This window comes from Drosophila yakuba, chromosome 2L (genome assembly GCF_016746365.2).
Source record: "Drosophila yakuba strain Tai18E2 chromosome 2L, Prin_Dyak_Tai18E2_2.1, whole genome shotgun sequence".
Classification (NCBI taxonomy): Eukaryota; Metazoa; Arthropoda; class Insecta; order Diptera; family Drosophilidae; genus Drosophila; species Drosophila yakuba.
The window spans coordinates 11,529,070-11,546,826 of record NC_052527.2 but is presented as its reverse complement, the minus strand read 5'-3'; the positions used below and the strand labels follow the sequence as shown (position 1 = coordinate 11,546,826).

At 44.2% G+C, this 17,757-nt stretch overlaps 2 protein-coding genes across 3 annotated transcripts; both read left to right on the top strand.

Annotated features, from left to right (window-relative positions):
- The first annotated feature begins 6,676 nt into the window (after window positions 1-6,676).
- LOC6527785 (lysosomal alpha-mannosidase) lies at window positions 6,677-16,807 on the top strand. 2 transcript variants are annotated; one of them, XM_039370561.1, is made up of 5 exons: window positions 6,677-7,031; window positions 13,610-13,980; window positions 14,042-14,512; window positions 14,572-15,487; window positions 15,552-16,807. In XM_039370561.1, the coding sequence occupies exons 1-5, from the start codon at window positions 7,029-7,031 to the stop codon at window positions 16,731-16,733; spliced, it is 2,943 nt and encodes a 980-aa protein (XP_039226495.1). In that variant the 5' UTR covers window positions 6,677-7,028; the 3' UTR covers window positions 16,734-16,807. The 2 variants fall into 2 exon arrangements, with proteins under 2 accessions (XP_039226495.1, XP_002088858.1); XM_002088822.3 differs by lacking the exon at window positions 6,677-7,031 and adding an exon at window positions 13,194-13,352.
- LOC6527786 lies at window positions 11,940-12,615 on the top strand. Its single transcript, XM_002088823.4, has one exon. It carries the CDS (start codon window positions 12,032-12,034, stop codon window positions 12,524-12,526), a length of 495 nt encoding a protein of 164 aa, XP_002088859.3. The 5' UTR covers window positions 11,940-12,031; the 3' UTR covers window positions 12,527-12,615.
- Window positions 16,808-17,757: the final 950 nt, after the last annotated feature.

The window sequence follows — 17,757 nt, the reverse complement described above, 5'->3', positions numbered from 1 at the left end:
CCACGGCCGAGTTACGAAACGACGAAACGTGAGGGTGAATCGAATCGGACGGCTAGCATATTGATGCAATCAACTAATCTTCGCGCTTCCGTAGCGCTGACCCACTCCCCCTTTTTCAGAGGCCATGTCCTTGGAAACCATCCCAGCGATAGACCACAGTTGATAAGAAAAACGTCCATATGCAATGCCATCCCCGTGCGATTGATTTAACATATTCCAATCGGATGTGCTACTGATGCGTGATTCGATGGGCGATCGGGATCGTGAATGTCCTGCCAAAAGGACCTAGCCTAATCGACGCCTTATGGACTGAAATCATACTTATTCTTGTTTCAAAAAACATATTCGCTAACGCAAATAATCAATATAGAAAGAATCGAACTTAAGACTAAGATTAATATAATTTATGGCTAAGGAATTTACGTGGCTTTATTTCAGAAACACCTTTTTTGAAAACTTGGTCTATAACTATCGCATATTTTTACAGATGCTGTCATCACTGAATCAACCAACTCATTTGATGGCACGCAATTAGGATGGACCGATCCGCTTTGATTTCGATCTATTTTGTGCATTGGGCCGCGTAAAAAGGTAGAAATTCAAACAGTTTGTGAAGAGGTAGCATCCATTTGGTAATTTGCCAAAACAAAGACAGCAAAAACATAAGTTTTTCACTTTGTATATTTGGGTGTGCGAGGGTCCACTCGTAATTTGTCTACCAGACGCTGCTTCATTTCTTTACTATTTCGCATTATATTTTCCATTTTTGTTGTTGTTTGCAATTAAACGCAATTGCGTTGGCCAGTAACGACCCAAGCCCCCGCCTCCGCCACAAAAAACCCTCCATTTTCCGTGGGTTTTCCTGGGTTTTCGCAGCGACGCGACGTCGCCATCGCCATCGTCGCCTGTCGCGCTTTTAAAACTGTTTCCTGTGCGCTAAATGGCGTTTTTGTGTTGGATCCCATCTACTTCATCTTCTGCTGCTGTTTCTGCTGCTTCTTCTTGTTTTTGTTTTCCATCAGCGATGGGAGGGGCGAAGAAAATTGGGGGAGGGGCATCCATTGCAGGCGACGATAGTTTATGTCCCTATATACCCAGCAAAAATGGCGACATTAAATGAGCAAAAACTTTTTTAAATCATTTCTTTGCACTCCACGGAATTGTGGATGGCGTACACTGGAAACATTAATTGGTACAAAAAAAGTTGCCTCAAATCACTTTTTATATGTATTCATTATACAAAACCTTTAATAAGCATACAAAAAAACGAAATACCTTTTGAAATATTTTCATAGATTTGGAATTCTTAGAAAGAGAATATCTAGGTTTAAGTAATTGTTGTATATTATATGCTTAAAATTGATCCTTTATAATTTGAACATATATTTATACAATAAAGAAATTTTCCCTATACTCAACAATTTTTCGGTGCAATTATTATTTTGCGTGTGCACTTCTGGTTGCATTTCTTAAACAATTAAAACTTTGCTCGTCTACCTACAAAGTTGCCAATTTGGATAACCTCTAAACCAGAACCGATGACAGAGGGCCAAAAGGGGGCGGGTTGGGGGATGGATGGCATGGAGGATGAAAAGCGGCAAGAAAAACCGAGCTGAACGAACGGGCGACAATGAAAATGAAAAACTTTAGCGCAGAGCAGTCAAAACCAATTTGGAGAATTTAATTAAAATTGCAAAACTTTGGCAACTGATTAAATTTTCCCAACAAGAGGCAGCTGCAGCGAAGTGGGGCCAGGTAAAAAGCTTAAAACAACCAAACAAGAAACTGGGGAGTCCACAGCGACAAGTTTAAATTTTTAAACATATCAGAGGGAGACGTTGAAAAAATCTACATTCGCTTTCGTTTGCAGTGAAAATGTTTCAGGACCAGAATAACGCACAAAATACATATCCATATATATGTATATACGTGCATGTTTGTGTACATATAAAATATGGCAGCCGGAGCAGGACGAGCACTGAAAGCAGCCCAAAAACAGAAGGACACCAGACTCACAGCCGGGTTGTGGATGTAGCTGCTCTGGCGATGGCAGCCATCATCGTCATCGCCATCGCCATCGCCATCGTCATCATCATCATCTGCAGCAGGAGCAGAAGCAGCAGCAGAGGGACCAGCGAACGACAGACGACGACTGGCAGCAAAGTTTCCCCAATTTAATTTCATCATACTCCCGGGTGTGCGTTGAACTAACGAATGGAACGAAGGACCCGAGATCGCTGGCACTGTGGGGCGAGGGCAGACATCCATCGCCCAGCAATCACGTAGACGACCCCCACATCTGCATCCCCCATCTCATGCGCCCTAAAAAGTACTCTGCTGTGGGGGTGGCTATCCAATCGCCATGCTGGCCATGGGTTCCATGGGTTCCATGGGTTTGGGGACCGAGAATTGAGGACTGGCAGGACTCTGTTATTTTAATGAAAATTGGAAAGTGCTCCTCGCTCCGCTTGGCCACAGTTCCTGCTCCAATTTCGTTCCCCTGACCGGCGCATTAATTTCAAGATGTCTTCGTGGGCACTTTATGAATATTGGGCGCTCCTTTGATTTTCTGTTTTCGTTTCGAATTAGGTTTAAAGCCGTGTCTTCAATGGGACCAGGTTTTGGTAGAGGGCCACTTCAATGTGGTACAAACCTCTTATTAGAATTGTGATTTTAGTCACGCAAATTGAAGACATGGAAATGGACTTGGTTCTTTTATATTATTATATGCAAAATGTAAAAAAAAATTATGAAATACTTCATCTGAGTTCAATAAATTCAAACAGGGGCAAACGTATCTGACCTTCAAAATGTACACAAATCTCCTTCATTTCTAGGTCCGTATTTCACTGTCAGTCGCAGAGCGTGAATATGAAAACTCCCACCTCCCAGGAGTCCGGGTCTCAGGCCAAGCTAATTAGCACCCATAAAACGCACATAAATATGCACAGCCCAATAAATTATAAATTATGACTTCAGCACCACCACCAGAGCCTCACTCGTAGATCGTTGGCCAAACCGCAGACAGACAGGCAACAGTTTCATAAAATTTCCACTCGACTGCGCAGAATCTCTGCACAAAGCTATAGGGGAATGAGAACCCAAATCAGACTTGAGGCGGATGCACGAAACAGTGCGATGACTTCCGGTATTAACTAATTTTTTGCGCCTTTTTCCCCAAGGCGCATCTTTAAAGCCGCTTTCCCAAGGTTGTGCGAAAAAATAAAGGAGGAAAAATATCCCATTCTGAGCCAGGCCAGCTATCCGCTATCCTATCCCTGGAGTGAAGTGGCTGCCTGGATGGTTGGATGGTTGGATGGCTGGATGGCCAAAGTGGCGGAGGATGGGGCGAACTAATCCCCAGCACTCATGATGGCTTTGGCAAATACTTTGCACCGCCGACTGCGCGACGAATTGGAAGCAATCCGATGTCTGTCTGCACATAGACTCCACTTGGGGGAGGTGGTGCTGTTGGTGGTGGCGGTGCTACTACCCTCTGTGGTGCTGCATGGGCGTTGCTCTTGGCTGGGGGTTGCAAAAAAATCTTAAACAAAGTATCGGGCCCAGACCCTCGGAGCACTCCAGGCCACTCGTCACTCCGGAGACCGGATTTCTATGGGCCGGCTGAGTTTCGGGGCCAGAATAGGAGGCTTAGAGTCAAGTGAGTCTCAGCTCCTCGACGGCACAAAGTCGGGAAGTTAGTTCAGGTTCAAAGCTGACTTCTGCCGGATAAAGCAGACAGGCTATCTGAAAGTATCCAACAGATATGTAAGCCTCCAAGAGACAAGTTTCTAAAATAAAATATTTTTTTTATAATACTACTGGCATATAGGACTTTGAAGCTTGTTTTTAGGGTTACTTTCCCATCGTGATTATCTTAATAAAAATATTAAGCTTGCAGCAATAGGTGAGCAATTTTTGTATAATACTTGACTACATTTTCCCATTTCATTTTCACCATTCAATTCGAACTTTGCGATTCAGTGAACGGAAAAATTATAGACAACTAATCGATGTGGCGTCGCTATATAAACTTTTCCCAATACATTTCCTTCAGGATAAACTTCACAAGGTGTTTGCGCTTGTTTTACCAACAATTTGCTGGTCTAATGGCCCAGAGCAGAGTGCGGAATAGGCTGGCAAATGTTTTCCACTTGGCCAACACCAACAAAAGTCTTTGTGACGGCTTTAGGGGCTTTCCCTCTGTTTTCTGTGTTTGTTGTTTGTGGGTCGGTGTAAACCGCCAACTTTTGTGGTAATTGTTGTTCTGCTATACATTTATATTTGCATTTTTTCTAGCATTTTTCTGTAGGAGATACTTTTTTCTGGGAATTGGATGGGAACATTTTCTGTGGAAACCGGAAAGAGGAAAAATATTCATTTTTATTATCATTTTCGATATTATTTTTCTTAAACTTCTACATTTAGGAAAGTTATTATTGATAACTTTTGCCTTACATATCTTTCAGTTTATTTGAAACCCTTTCCCAGAGTTAGATACAAATGAGGGTATAAAATTCGTATGCACTCAAGAAAAACCATTAGGTGAAATCAAAGCAAAAGGCAACCCAGGGGTACGATTCACAGTGATTCTCTTTTTTATGAATGAACCAACATAGTGGCAATTCATTAGAAATTTTACAATATATTACGGAATAGAAAGAATTGCAAGTAATACAGAAAGGTGAAGTTGAAAGTGCGGATTACTGGCCATAATAACAAACAACGCTTGACTTTTGGGCCCAGTTTCAGTTTTGAGTTTCAGGTTCAGGTACTCGGGGGCGATTCACATGAAATATGTTCGATTGGAAGCAAGGACTCGGTGCCTGGCTTGTTGAACAATGCCAAATGACGAATGACGCATTATTCCTGACATCGAATTGTGTCACTGACAGCCGCCATTCAGGGACATTTCCTTCTGGCTCGTTTTTTCTTATCCTACCCCTCAGTCTGCCCATTTTGCACCCACACAGGCAGCAAGGGGCTAAACAATAAATAATGCCAATGTCATGTTGTTTAAGGTGTATGGGTATAGGTCCTAACATAATGCGCAATCATTCACTTTGGCCCGATCGTAATGTGAGAAATGCATGTGAGCAATTTGATTGATTTTTACTGGATTTTTAGGACTAGCCAAACCTCAAAAATCAATTGGAAAACTGACAGGATGGGGATTTTCCCAAAGGAAAAACCCAGTAAAAATGTAAAACACAAAAGTCTGCGAATAGGAAAATACATTTATTAAAGTGCGAGCTCTAGCCCTTGTAAAATGACAATTTATAACATTTTTTGCTTCAAGAATTCAAGTATTTTTGTAGTCGATTATATTACAGTCTCCAGAAAACGTATTTTTATTTTCTTAGATAAATCTTATTTTTACACATACTCGCATACTTTAATCAACACCTTATCGTGAAATATTCCTCATCGTGTAAAGTCTGTGCTTAAGTTCTGTACAAATCTTTTTTCACGCTCAGCTGTACATTTACTTTATTTGAAATATAAATTTCGCATTTACACTTGAACTCTGCTGGCAGTTGAGCGCCCAACGAGCTGGGCAGGGGGTTTTGTGTGGGGCAGGAGGAGGACCTCCTGGCATCGCCTGTCAGTCAGTTAGACTTCGGCGGGAACGTCATCGTTGAGGCACAAGAACAAAAGGACTTCCGGTGACGTTTAAATGCGTGGCATGTCACAGCGCAGCGGCAGACAGCAGCATCCTGGCTGAAGGCTGGGTCTGAGTTCTGAGCTCTGAGTCCTGGAGTCCTGAATCCTGAAGGCTCAAGCTTCGGCAGCGGCGTGTGCCGGCAGGAAACGCGCCAGAACGCAGAGGGGGAGAACCCAGAGGGTTGTCCCGTGAACTTGCATTCCATTTATGCATATTTTTTGGGGGGTAATGCCCGGCAAATGGAATATAAAAAGGACAAAACATAAAACTTTTGCATTGATTACTATTAACTAATGAAGCAGCGGCAGCAGTCAGTCACCCTTGCGGCAAGTTCAAGTACACATGTTGTGGGGCACGCCTCCATTTCCATTCCCCCTCCACTTTCCGCAGATTGAACAATCAGCCGAGCAGAAGTCGCAAGTATATCAACTTATTAATTTCATGAAGTGCCAGGCACATCAATGTCTTCCCATAGAGGCATCAACAATGAAGACTCCCTGTCACCGCCTTATACTTACGATCCGCAAGGAGCGTCCTGGCATGAGGACTAGCTCCTGGACTGGGGCACATCGCATCATCACGTATGATTACGCACATTGTTCGTGCGCAGCTCGAAATGCTGTCGAAAATTAAAATTCAGAGACCCTCCTACTTAACTTACCTTACCTAAGCCCATGAATGCACTGCGAGATGCGAGTACTCTTAGAATTGTACTCTTTTAAACTTCCACATTGCATGACTAACTAAATAGAACGATTTAAGGTACCTTCTGAATATTTTGTTATAAAGATTTGGTTTAAACATTTCGCTAATTTTTTGGGGAGATTCTGCACCATATAATACCATCAACAATTACTCAAAAAATGACCCATTATGAAAGGGGTTACAATCGCCTTTTCTTTTTTCCAGTGTACCAAAAGTGTAAGGGGAAAAAAGTGAAGCAAAACAACGACGTGATTGCATTACACAATCAAAACAGGCACAGCAGCTCCCAGGTCGCAGTTCGCCGTTCGCAGTTTGCAGGGGTTGTGTCCTTCTCCCATCGGATCGAGACGAGAATCCGGCGAAAAATCAAAGCCAGGACACTAAAGCACTAAAGTAATAGACCGACCAACCGACCGAGCTCGTATCCCAATCCGAATGCGAATGGGAACTCGAATGTGGAAACGTGTGCGTGGGCGTTGCAACTGCTCCGCCCCATCATCAGAATCCAATCAAATTAACAACAACAGGCCGCAGAAGCGGCAGCAGGAACAGGAATCGGAATTGGAATGGAAACGGAGTCTGGGCTTATGAAGCCCCTGATGAGCCCGACTCCCTTTTCCAAAAACTGCACCCCTCAATCCGCCGGAGCCGCCTGTCGATGGTACGTTAATTTCAATTTGATTTCCTTTCGGAGGTCGGGGGGTGTGGTAGTGTGGGGAAAGGGACTGAAGGTCTGAGCAACAATTATACGGCAACTTCATTAGGTCAACATGCGGCATTGCTGTGCGAACTATAAGAACTTGCCAACTGGAGAGGGTGGCGTTGGCCAAGGGGGCGGGATCGCTGGTTTGCGGCTTACGCAATGCTCTCGATGGCAGTGGTGATGATTGCGATGATGATGGGGGCGGATGCGCAAGGGGTAGATTAATCAGGGTAAAACTATTAATTAAATACCAATTCATTTCCGCAAATTCAAAGCACACACACCCACACCCACACACAACCAGCCACCCATCAAGCCAGCAAGCAACCCACAGATGTGGTCCTTTGTGTGGACTTTGGCTGGATTTCTATTTCAGCTGGAACATTTAGCCGCAATGAGCAGCCTGATGGCTGCTTTGATTTCGATTTGATTTGGATTTAGATTCGGCGGCAATATGCGTCAGGTAGGCTAAGACGTTTGTGGTTCTCGGTTGTGTTTGGGAAACTTTCGGATGTATGAATGTGGCAGGTCCTAGCCGCAAATATTTCTTAGTACCTTCTACCTAGTTCAGGAAATCAAAAACAAATACACATCCCATCATATTTCCTAAAATTTAAATTGTTTTTATTATTCAAAACAAGCTAACAGAAATTGCACAGGTAATAAAAAATCTGTAAAATCATTGCCAAACAGAATTTCCCAAAGGCATTTGCTTTATTTTTAGCAAACCCATTCAGCACTAAATTACCCAAATCAGGAACCTATAAATAGCCCTCAAACCCAAAGTCTCCCTAAAATGTGACAATTTCACTGTACCTAGCAGTGAATTTTGCCTCACAGGCAAAAATAACCAAAAATAAAGGAAAATAATGCAGACTGACGGGAAAAAATGGCCACAAAAAAATCGTCATAATAAAATCCCAAAGCTTATCAGTAAGCGCAGCAGTCAGAGTATTAACAGAAACAAAAAAAAAAGGGAGAAAGGAGAAAGGCCGAGGTGGGGAAAATGAAATGATACACCCCAGAAAGATCTCGGCATGGAGCTCCGCTCATCCGGTGTGTCAACAATTCCCAAGCTTCAACGCTTTGATGTTTCGCTGGCAAAGGGACCAAGAGCACGACCACGCCCACGCCGAAAAGCGTGATGATGATGGGCGGACGGACGGAGCCACTAAGCCCGGAGACAGTGTCATCCACTCTGACGGCTCGATGGCATCATTAACGCATATTCCGGACTGCCTTTCGGGCACAGGCAGACACCCGGATCCCAGGCAATCCGGCAATCCGGCAATCCGGGGTCCAGGATGCAGCACGAGTACGAGTATCTGGAATCCGAGGGAGCCGAGGTTAGAGGCTCGCTCCGTTTCCGGCTTTTGAAGTTCGAGCGGCGGGCTTTTAATTTTCTTTGTTTTCACACTGACGTTCTGAGGCCAAAAGGCGTAAATTAATCGAAGGCTTAATTAGCACACACCAGCAGCCAAGGACTCCCCGATGACGATGATGGCTCGTTGAGTCGGCGTCAACGTGGCGTATGATTAATAAACAGCTCCCTGGCGGATAAATTCCCCCCGCTGCCGATTTATGTTGTTCTTGTTGTTGTTGTGTGTGTTGGTTGTGTGCTGCACTAATTATGGGCATCAATGAAGGTGAAGGTTGTCAATATCGCCGCATCAGCCCGGCGCTCCCGGTGGGAGCAAAATTTCCATTTGAAATGTTTTGTAGGTTGCGAAAACAATGGCCTGCCACCGACGGGGTGATCCTACAGCACCACCCACTCCGCGTCCGCTTTTTCTAGCTTTTCTCGGTCTGTTTTCTGTTTTTTTTTTGCCATGAGTACTGAGTACTGAGTACTGCGGCAACGTAGTTGGCTGCCACTTAATGTGTTTTGCATACTAATTAGGTTGTTTGGCGGCTGCCGTCACATTTCAAGTGTTGAAACAGGTGACAGAAAAAACGAGAGAAATATAAAAACGACATTAGGAGCAGCAGGAAAACGAAACTCGTTGCTGCAACAGAACCAACTGCACTTGAGGCCAACACTTTGCGGGCGCAGCCAAGGAAAATGGCAATTGTTTAGATTAGGCTTAAGTAGTTGAGGAATGCGCTACTTGCAAGGCAAGTTGCATGTTGCAACAACGGAAAATTCAATTAGCTACTAATCAGCATATTACAAAGATGTCATCGCATTTTAAGTGAAAGTCTCAGTTAAATGCAATTATTATTGAGTAATAGTCTTATCATCTTTCCCTATAAATACCACTGATTATTTTAAGCTTCATTTTCAAATTCAAGTGATTTTTATGTCAGAATTTCACGCGTTTCCGCCTGCTAATCAGTTGGCTTACAAGGGCGAAATCTTTAATTACATTATAATTCTGGTTAAGTGTGCCATTAGGATAATCAATCGGCAAAGCGAAGCCATAAATTGTTGACAAATTGAAGTGCTTGCGGTTTGTTTACCTATTTGATAAGGCAAACCCAATAATGCAGATAATGTTTTTCAGCTGGCAACAAAAAAACGTAAGTGATTAGTTGGTTCCAAAAATTCAAATACAGGCTCATAGGATTGAATTTGTTATGTGGATACAAGAAGTAAGAACCAAAGTAGCAGATCTGTGACCTGACATGCCCCAAACCAAGCTCATCTGCAACTCATGCCTCATAACTTGAAAGGCAGATGACTTCCCTTGAAAGCGCAGAACTGACTTGTGAGAAGCGCGTGTCTCAGAAACAAACTAGAACATAAGCAGCAGAGCAGGAGAGAGGCAAAGTGAAAAATGTTTTTAATTACTCATCTCAAGGCAAATCCGTAGCCCCTTTGCCCTACGCCCCTGCTGATTGACGCTTTGAAGGGCTGTGCGGGGAGTAAGTTCATGAAATTAAATAAGTTTGTTCAAATATATCTCATTCTGAATCAAACAAGATGAGCATTCGTAATACATATTATATACATCTTTTTTATTTTCCTATTAGAAATTACACTGACAAGTCCTTGAAAAATACTTTTTTCTAGCGCTGTAAATTCAGAATTAGCTCCAGTACTGTGGCATCGACAAAGTTCGTCTGGCAATTGTTGCTGCAACACTCGAATGCCTTCATTCTGATATTTTCTCCCCGTTTGCCGTTTGCTGTTTGTGCTGCCGCTGTTGTGTGCTAAATAGTTCCCCCAGGGCCGAATCCACTCGAGTCGTGCTAATGAGAACACCCCAGTGACAAGGAGATGCTCGCAAGGACGAGCGAGTTCAGATGCCAAAGGAGGCCTTTAATTCATGGTGCTGCATTATGCAATACTCGAGCGGAACGAAACAATATTTTACTGCAGTGCCAAAGTGGAGCGGAGTTGAGGGGATAGGTGGTCCCAGCCAAGAACGAAGTAAGGAGGTGTGCAGATCCTTGGCCAGGACCTGCGGCACTGCAGCGTGCTCCATTTGCACACATTTCGACAAGGCAATTAATTATGCTAAACTCGTTAGGAGCAAGGCAACAGCCAGCCCCATGGAAAAGAACAAAACAACATTTGAGTTCATTAATTCATTGCTTTCTCGACTGAATATCTGGCAACTTAAGAATTATAATCAATATAAGTAATACAGCGTCTAACGTTTAAGTGTTTTGGACTAAATATATAAGCCAGAACAAAATCTAAGAAAAATCATAAGCCCATTAATCTTTTCCGCATCCGTTTACCGCTCGAAAAGCGCCGTAATTCATCCCTGAAATGTTGCTTGGCATCCGGAACCACCTTTGACCAACGCATTGGATGACTTTTGAGTGGATCTAAGGCGGAGATCTACGGCCGGAACACTGAGGAACACTGAGGTCCTGACATTTGCGCTGGCCATGCGCAATTAATTACAAAAGTGTTTGCGGACAACTGGGCTGATGCGGTGTTTATCCAGTGAACCCCAACTGGACATGGCCGTGAGGAGAGGCAGCATTTCTTTTTGCCAGCCAGCTAGCCAGCGTTTATGGGAACTCAAGTGGTCCAGAGACCGAAGCTGCCGCTTCAGCTCTTTGCTTTGAGGTTATTTGCTTTTAATGACTCGCAAACTACACCCGCACACTCGTCGTATGCGTCATGTGGCATGTGGCATGTGTGTGTGGCATGTGTGTGTGGACTGCTTAAGTGTTTTCAGATATCGCACATCAGTAGCCAGCGACAGTCAGCCCTGGGCCCCATGGTTTGTTGACTTTTAGACGCTGTTTGTTTGCATGTTTTTTTTGCCCATATATTTCCCATGTACTTTTTGGCTTTTCATCTTGGCATCGGCGCAGACAAGCGGCCACATAAATGAGCTTTGAAGTTTGCATACGCGAGTGCAGGCAGTGCATTCTCACTGGCTGAAGGGATAATGCGACGCAATTATAGACTGAGACTGGGTCCACGTACACCCCCAACCACAACCCCAAGCCCCAACCCGGTTATATCCTTGAAAATAAATTGTTTTGTTAATTATTTATGGTTGGTTTAATGAGTGTGTGCCATTCGCTGTGTGTGTTTACTGTACTCAGTGTTGTTCGCTGGCGGTCTGGGACGTCGACTTCCATGTGTTTGTTATACTTCTGCATTTTGCAATTATTTTAATGAGTTTTGCATTTAAGCGATTTTATGCAATCATCACCATTCGCAATAGTGTTGGCTGCAAAAAGGGATAAGGGATATGTGCATAAATACGAATGTGCTGCATAATTGCCGTTTTTGCTTCATTAAAAAATATGTCTTTATATGGGCAGCAGACTCATTAAAAGTTGAATAAATCTTTTCGCGTTGCGTTCATCCAGCGCTTTCATTAGTGCATTTGATTTGGCTTGATCAACGAACTATAAAGCTCATATTCAAATATTTTCCACTTATATTAAGTTATTAAATAAAACATATATTCTTTTCCCCTCACTTCTCGTTTTGGGTGTATTTGAGAAATAAAAATTGTTAGTGAGAAGCGAATCAAGTCAAGATAATGGACGAACTTGTGGACCTGGGAGATCCCTATCTGTATATGATTGGCATACCAGCTGAACTTCCCCTGCACTGGACCTACATCACAGATTTTCTAAGCCCACAAGAAGTTCGTCAACAACACGACGAACCAAATGTGGAAGTAATGCCCCTCTCACAATGGCAGCCCCTAGAAGAGACCACGGACTTCGAAGTGGTGCCCTTGCCCCAAGAACCGAGCATTGACCTATCGGCTGCTGGCGATGGACATCACGTCATTCCGCGGATCGCTGATAACGAGAGGCCGGCTGTGATCATCTTTCGGCCCAAAAGAAAGTCAATACCCTGGTTGAGTTGGAAGCGTCTTATGCCGGTGATCATTGCGATCTCGAGTATTCTCTTCAAGAAGATACTGTCCCTTTTCGGAATCGAACTAAATCAAGTCTTTGCCCTCGGCCTATCATACAATGTCCATGTAGCAATTTTTCAGTGCTTTATCGAATGTCTTGCGACCTAATGGATAAAAGTAGCCAAAGCAGCTTATAGTATTTGGCATATAACTGTGTTTTAAAGCGTGCTTTCAAACAAAAATGGCATAATTTTTAATTGTCCACTGTGTGCGTTTTTTAATCAAAAACAAAACTCTTAATTGATTGCGATTAGTGATTGGGTGTTTCTGATAACAAATTCAAATCATTTGCCTGTGGCCCCAATATTCAAAACACTCCTTACGGTAATCAGGTACTCATGGTTCTTGGCTCCCTGAAGGGCTATTATAAAAGAACGAAAATAGACCTTTAGCCCCCCAAGTATTGACGCCTCGTTTGGGGTCTGAATTTCCTGGTCAGCGTGAAGTAATTGCCGGCACTACTGCTTGGTACAAATTCATAAACATTGTAGAAGAAGTACCATCGCGTAATCGTCAATGGGAACTCATTTTACTAATCGCATGGCAGCGATTAGAACCAATTAAGATACCAATTAAGATACGCATTCGCTGGCGATCGCGAATACACTGAACTTGAACTTCGTAGTTAGAGTATCAGGTTTTACCTAAGCTTTTGGTTATCGTTAAACCGTTTTATTGGCCCTAAGCCTGAGCACAAGCCTCTTGAGGGTCTAAAGTATTTGCTTATCAGGCTAAAACCGTGTGGGGCCCTCCTATAAAAGCAGCGCCAATTTCTTGAGAAAGTCAGTTCTGTTCTCGAATCGAAACTGTATTCGCGGTCAGTTCGAAAAGAAATTGAAAAGTCGTCGCCATGAAGTATCTGTGTGGCATTGTGCTCTTCGTCGCCCTTTTGGCCCTCAGTGTGAGGCCATCTGAGGAGGCTTGTGGATACGAGGTGAGAAGTGAATGCCAGAGTGCCACAGAAATAATATGTGAAATTTCACAAGGATGTGAATACCGTGAAAGTGTTTAATCAAAATCAATAAGGAAAAGTTTCTGACTTCTACGGTTTATTTCCATCCCTAAAGCTAAAAACACCAATATTTGTGTTTAATGAACAATAAGTTGAATGTTCAAGTTGGCAATCATCAAACCGAATTTGTTTAGAACCACCAAATACTACAGTTTAACTAAAGGTATAATGCTTTTCAGGCATGCCCCAAAACCAAGACGAACATGATCAACATACACATGGTGCCCCATTCCCACGACGATGTGGGCTGGCTGAAGACCGTCGATCAGTACTTCTATGGCCACAGGAGCAACATCCAGCACGCTGGTGTCCAGTACATCATCGACACCGTGATCGCTGAGCTGATCAAGGATCCCTCCCGTCGCTTCATCCAGGTGGAGACCTCCTTCTTCTCCAAATGGTGGTCGGAGCAGTCGGAGACCGCGAAGCAGGTCGTGAAGAAACTGGTCAACGAGGGTCGTCTGGAATTCACCGGTGGAGCATGGAGCATGAACGATGAGGCCGCTGTCAACTACCAGAGTGTCATCGATCAGTTCACCCTGGGATTGAAGTAAGTGTTGGGAAAGACAAGGTACAGAGGCAGGAATCTAATGGCAATTGGTATATACCAGATTCTTGGACGACACCTTCGGTTCCTGTGCCCGTCCCCGCATTGGTTGGCAGATCGATCCCTTCGGTCACTCCCGTGAGCAGGCTTCGATCTTCGCTCAGATGGGCTTTGATGGAGAGTTCTTTGCCCGCATGGATCACCGCGACAAGAACGACCGTATCGACAACTTGGGCATGGAAATGATCTGGGATGCCAGTGATTCGCTGAGCAACGATGAAATCTTCACTGGTCTGTTGTACCGTCACTACTCCGCTCCCCCCGGCTACTGCTTCGATGTCCACTGCGGTGACGATCCGATCATTGACACCAAGAGCTACGACAACAACGTCAAGTCCCGCGTGGATGACTTCCTTAGCTACGTGACCGAGGTGGCCAAGCACTACCGCTCCAACCACATCATGATCCCCATGGGTGATGACTTCCAGTACGAAGATGCCCAGGTCAACTTCAAGAACATGGACAAGCTCATCAAGTGAGTGCCGAGAATCCCACTAATTGCTTACCAATACTCATCCTTTTGACTCCACCTAGGTACGTCAATGAGCGTCAGGCCGAGGGCTCCACCTTCAACCTGTTTTACTCCACTCCCGCTTGCTACCTGAACTCGGTCCATGAAGGTCTCCAGACCTGGCCCAACAAGACCCAGGACTTCTTCCCCTACGGCAGCGACGACAACAGCTACTGGACCGGATACTTCACCTCGCGTCCCACCCAGAAGCGCTTCGAGCGCGATGGCAACCACATCCTGCAGGTGGCCAAGCAGCTCAGTGTCTTCGCCGAACTGAACACCGAGCAGCAGAAGGAGGACCTGGAGTACCTTCGCGAGATCATGGGTGTGATGCAGCACCACGACGCCATCACTGGAACCGAGAAGCAGCATGTGTCCGATGACTACGATCGCATTCTGTACGACGCCATCCTCGGAGGAGTTAACACTGCCCGCGATGGTCTCCGCAAGCTGACCAATCTGCCCAACGGAGAGTTCGAGAGTTGCCTGCAGTTGAACATCAGCCAGTGTGCCTTTACCAAGGACGGTGCCGACAACGTGGTGGTGACCCTGTACAATCCATTGGCTCACACTTCCACCCAGTATGTGCGTGTGCCTGTGAAGAACGAGAACTACGAGGTGACCGATGAGAAGGGACGCGTGGTGGCCTCCGAAGTGGTTCCAGTTGCCTGGCAGGTTCTGGCCCTGGAGTTCCGCAACAATGATACCCAGCATGAGCTGGTCTTCAAGGCTTCCGTTGATAAGATCGCTAACTTCTACATCAAGAAGATCGCTAGCCAGGAGACAAAGAACGTCGTTGCGCACACTCAATCGAAGAGGTCCATCAAGGCTGAGGAATCCACGCTGGAAGTGCCTAAGCGTTTCAAGAAGGTTCACTCGCTGAAGAATGCTACTGAGACCTTTGACGACGATGAGGGAGAGACTGTGGTGCAGACTTCGGTACGTTATTGGTTTTAGGCTCATTTTGTAACTTAAGTAACATTGTGATTTCTTCCTTTAATAGCAAGTCAAACTCGTGATCGATAACAAAACTGGTCTTCTTAAGACTGTCGAAATGAACGGAGTATCCGAGAACATTGACCAGAGCTATGGTGTCTACAGGACCTATGACTCCGGCGCATACGTCTTCCGTCAATACCACCAGGCTGACTTCATTGTCCAGTACGAAGGTGTGGAGTTCACCGTTTACGATGGAGCATTGGTCAAGGAAGTACACCAGCAGTTCAGCGAGTATGTCTCCCAAGTTATCCGCATCTACGAGGGCAAGAACCTTGTGGAGTTCGAGTGGCAGGTTGGACCCATTGAGCAGGAAGAAGAGTTCGGCAGGGAAGTGGTTATCATCTTCAACAGTACCATTGCCTCCGACGGCGTTTCCTACACCGACTCCAATGGCCGTGAAATGATCAAGCGTGTGAAGGATCTGCGTGAGACCTTCACCCCCGGTCTGGACAGGCAGCCAACTGCAGCCAACTACTACCCAGTCACATCCCGCATTGCCCTGCAGGACAGCAAGAAGCGTATTGCCCTTCTGAACGATCGTGCTCAGGGAGGAGCCAGTATGCTCGACGGCCAGTTGGAGCTTATGCTGCACCGTCGTCTCGTCCGTGATGATGGCTACGGAGTGGGAGAGGCCCTGAACGAGGAGAAGTACGGCCAGGGCATGATTGCCCGTGGTAAGGTGTACCTGATTCTCAGCCCCAGCGATGAGTCCACTGCCGCGGAACGCGAAGCCGAAAAGGAGATCCACCTGCCCTTCTGGAAATTCTTCAGCAAGAACACTGGAAGCACCAACTCTATTGCCAAGTCGGTTCCCAGCTTTGACGACTTCCCCAAGTCGGTGCATCTGCTCACCCTGGAGCCCTTCAACGACGATGAGGTTCTGCTGCGTGTGGAGAACTTCTTGGATCAAACCGAGGGCAAAGTGGTTAGCTTCAACATTCGCCCCATCTTTGACTATCTGAACGGTGTCGAAATCCGCGAAACCACCTTGGACGGCAACCTGCCATTGAGTGAGATGAAGCGCTTCAAGTTCCACCACGACAGCTCAGGACACAAGCCGGATGCTGTCGAGTACTTCACCTCTGCCCACAAGCCTCTGGCCGCTGAGCAGTCTCAGGAGGCCTCCGAGTTCAGCGTCACCTTGCACCCAATGCAGATCCGCACGTTCATTATCAAGACGCAGTAAACCAAAGTTCTCAATGCAGTATTTCATGAAATGTAAATAATTTAATAAATAAATTCAACGTCAAAAATATAAAACCTCTCCTGTTAAGTAATTTATAGCATTAAGGGTTAAAATGGGTTACTTTATTACCAATTAATGTTACATCTTTTAGGAAATTTTTTAGCTGAAACGCTTGGCTTCATCGCTTGCTTTCTGTACTGGGAAATGATATGTTGGGTGCTCAACATACACAATCCCCCAATTGGGGGTTATTTAAAACAATAATAATACAAAACCTTATTTTAATGCCAAATAAAACTTGCAAATCAAACCATTTATCCGTTGTGTCTAATTATTGGACTAAAACCCATTACACTCGTGTAATCATAGATATGTACATTCAGATTAGTATTAAAGTGGTGTTTTATAGATTCGTATTATTCGAAACGTGAATTCCGTTTCGAACAAAAAAAGGTTTATTTGATACAATTTTATAGAGTTTGGAATCTAGTTTTTGGGCATTTTCCATGTCATTATGATTTTAAAACCGCTTTACGTCTAATATATAAACAATTAAATGCAAAGCCTATATATAGTTTATATGGTATACGAGATAAGATAGATCGGTTGAAGTATTTTAAATCCTTAAATATTTAAGTATTTATTAACATTGAGGGTTATTAAAAACATTAATTTTAAGAGGCTTTAGTTTTAAAGCCAAAATAAAACTTCCCAAACAATTAAATTATCCCTTGTGTCTATTTTTTTCAATCAGTTTTGTATTAAAAGTTTTGTTCTATAGATTCCTCACTATAATTAAAAATATGAATTCCGTTTCGATCACTTATCCAATACCGTTATTTGATACTTATAAAATATATGTCAAAACATTTGTAAACTGAAATGTATATTTAATAAAGTGCGGAATCGCATTTTTCATGTCATTATGATTTGTGAAGGCAGAACAGCTTAACGTCTAATATATATGAACATTTAATGTAAAGCCTATTTAGCCTTTATTCGGATAGAGATAGAATAAATCAGA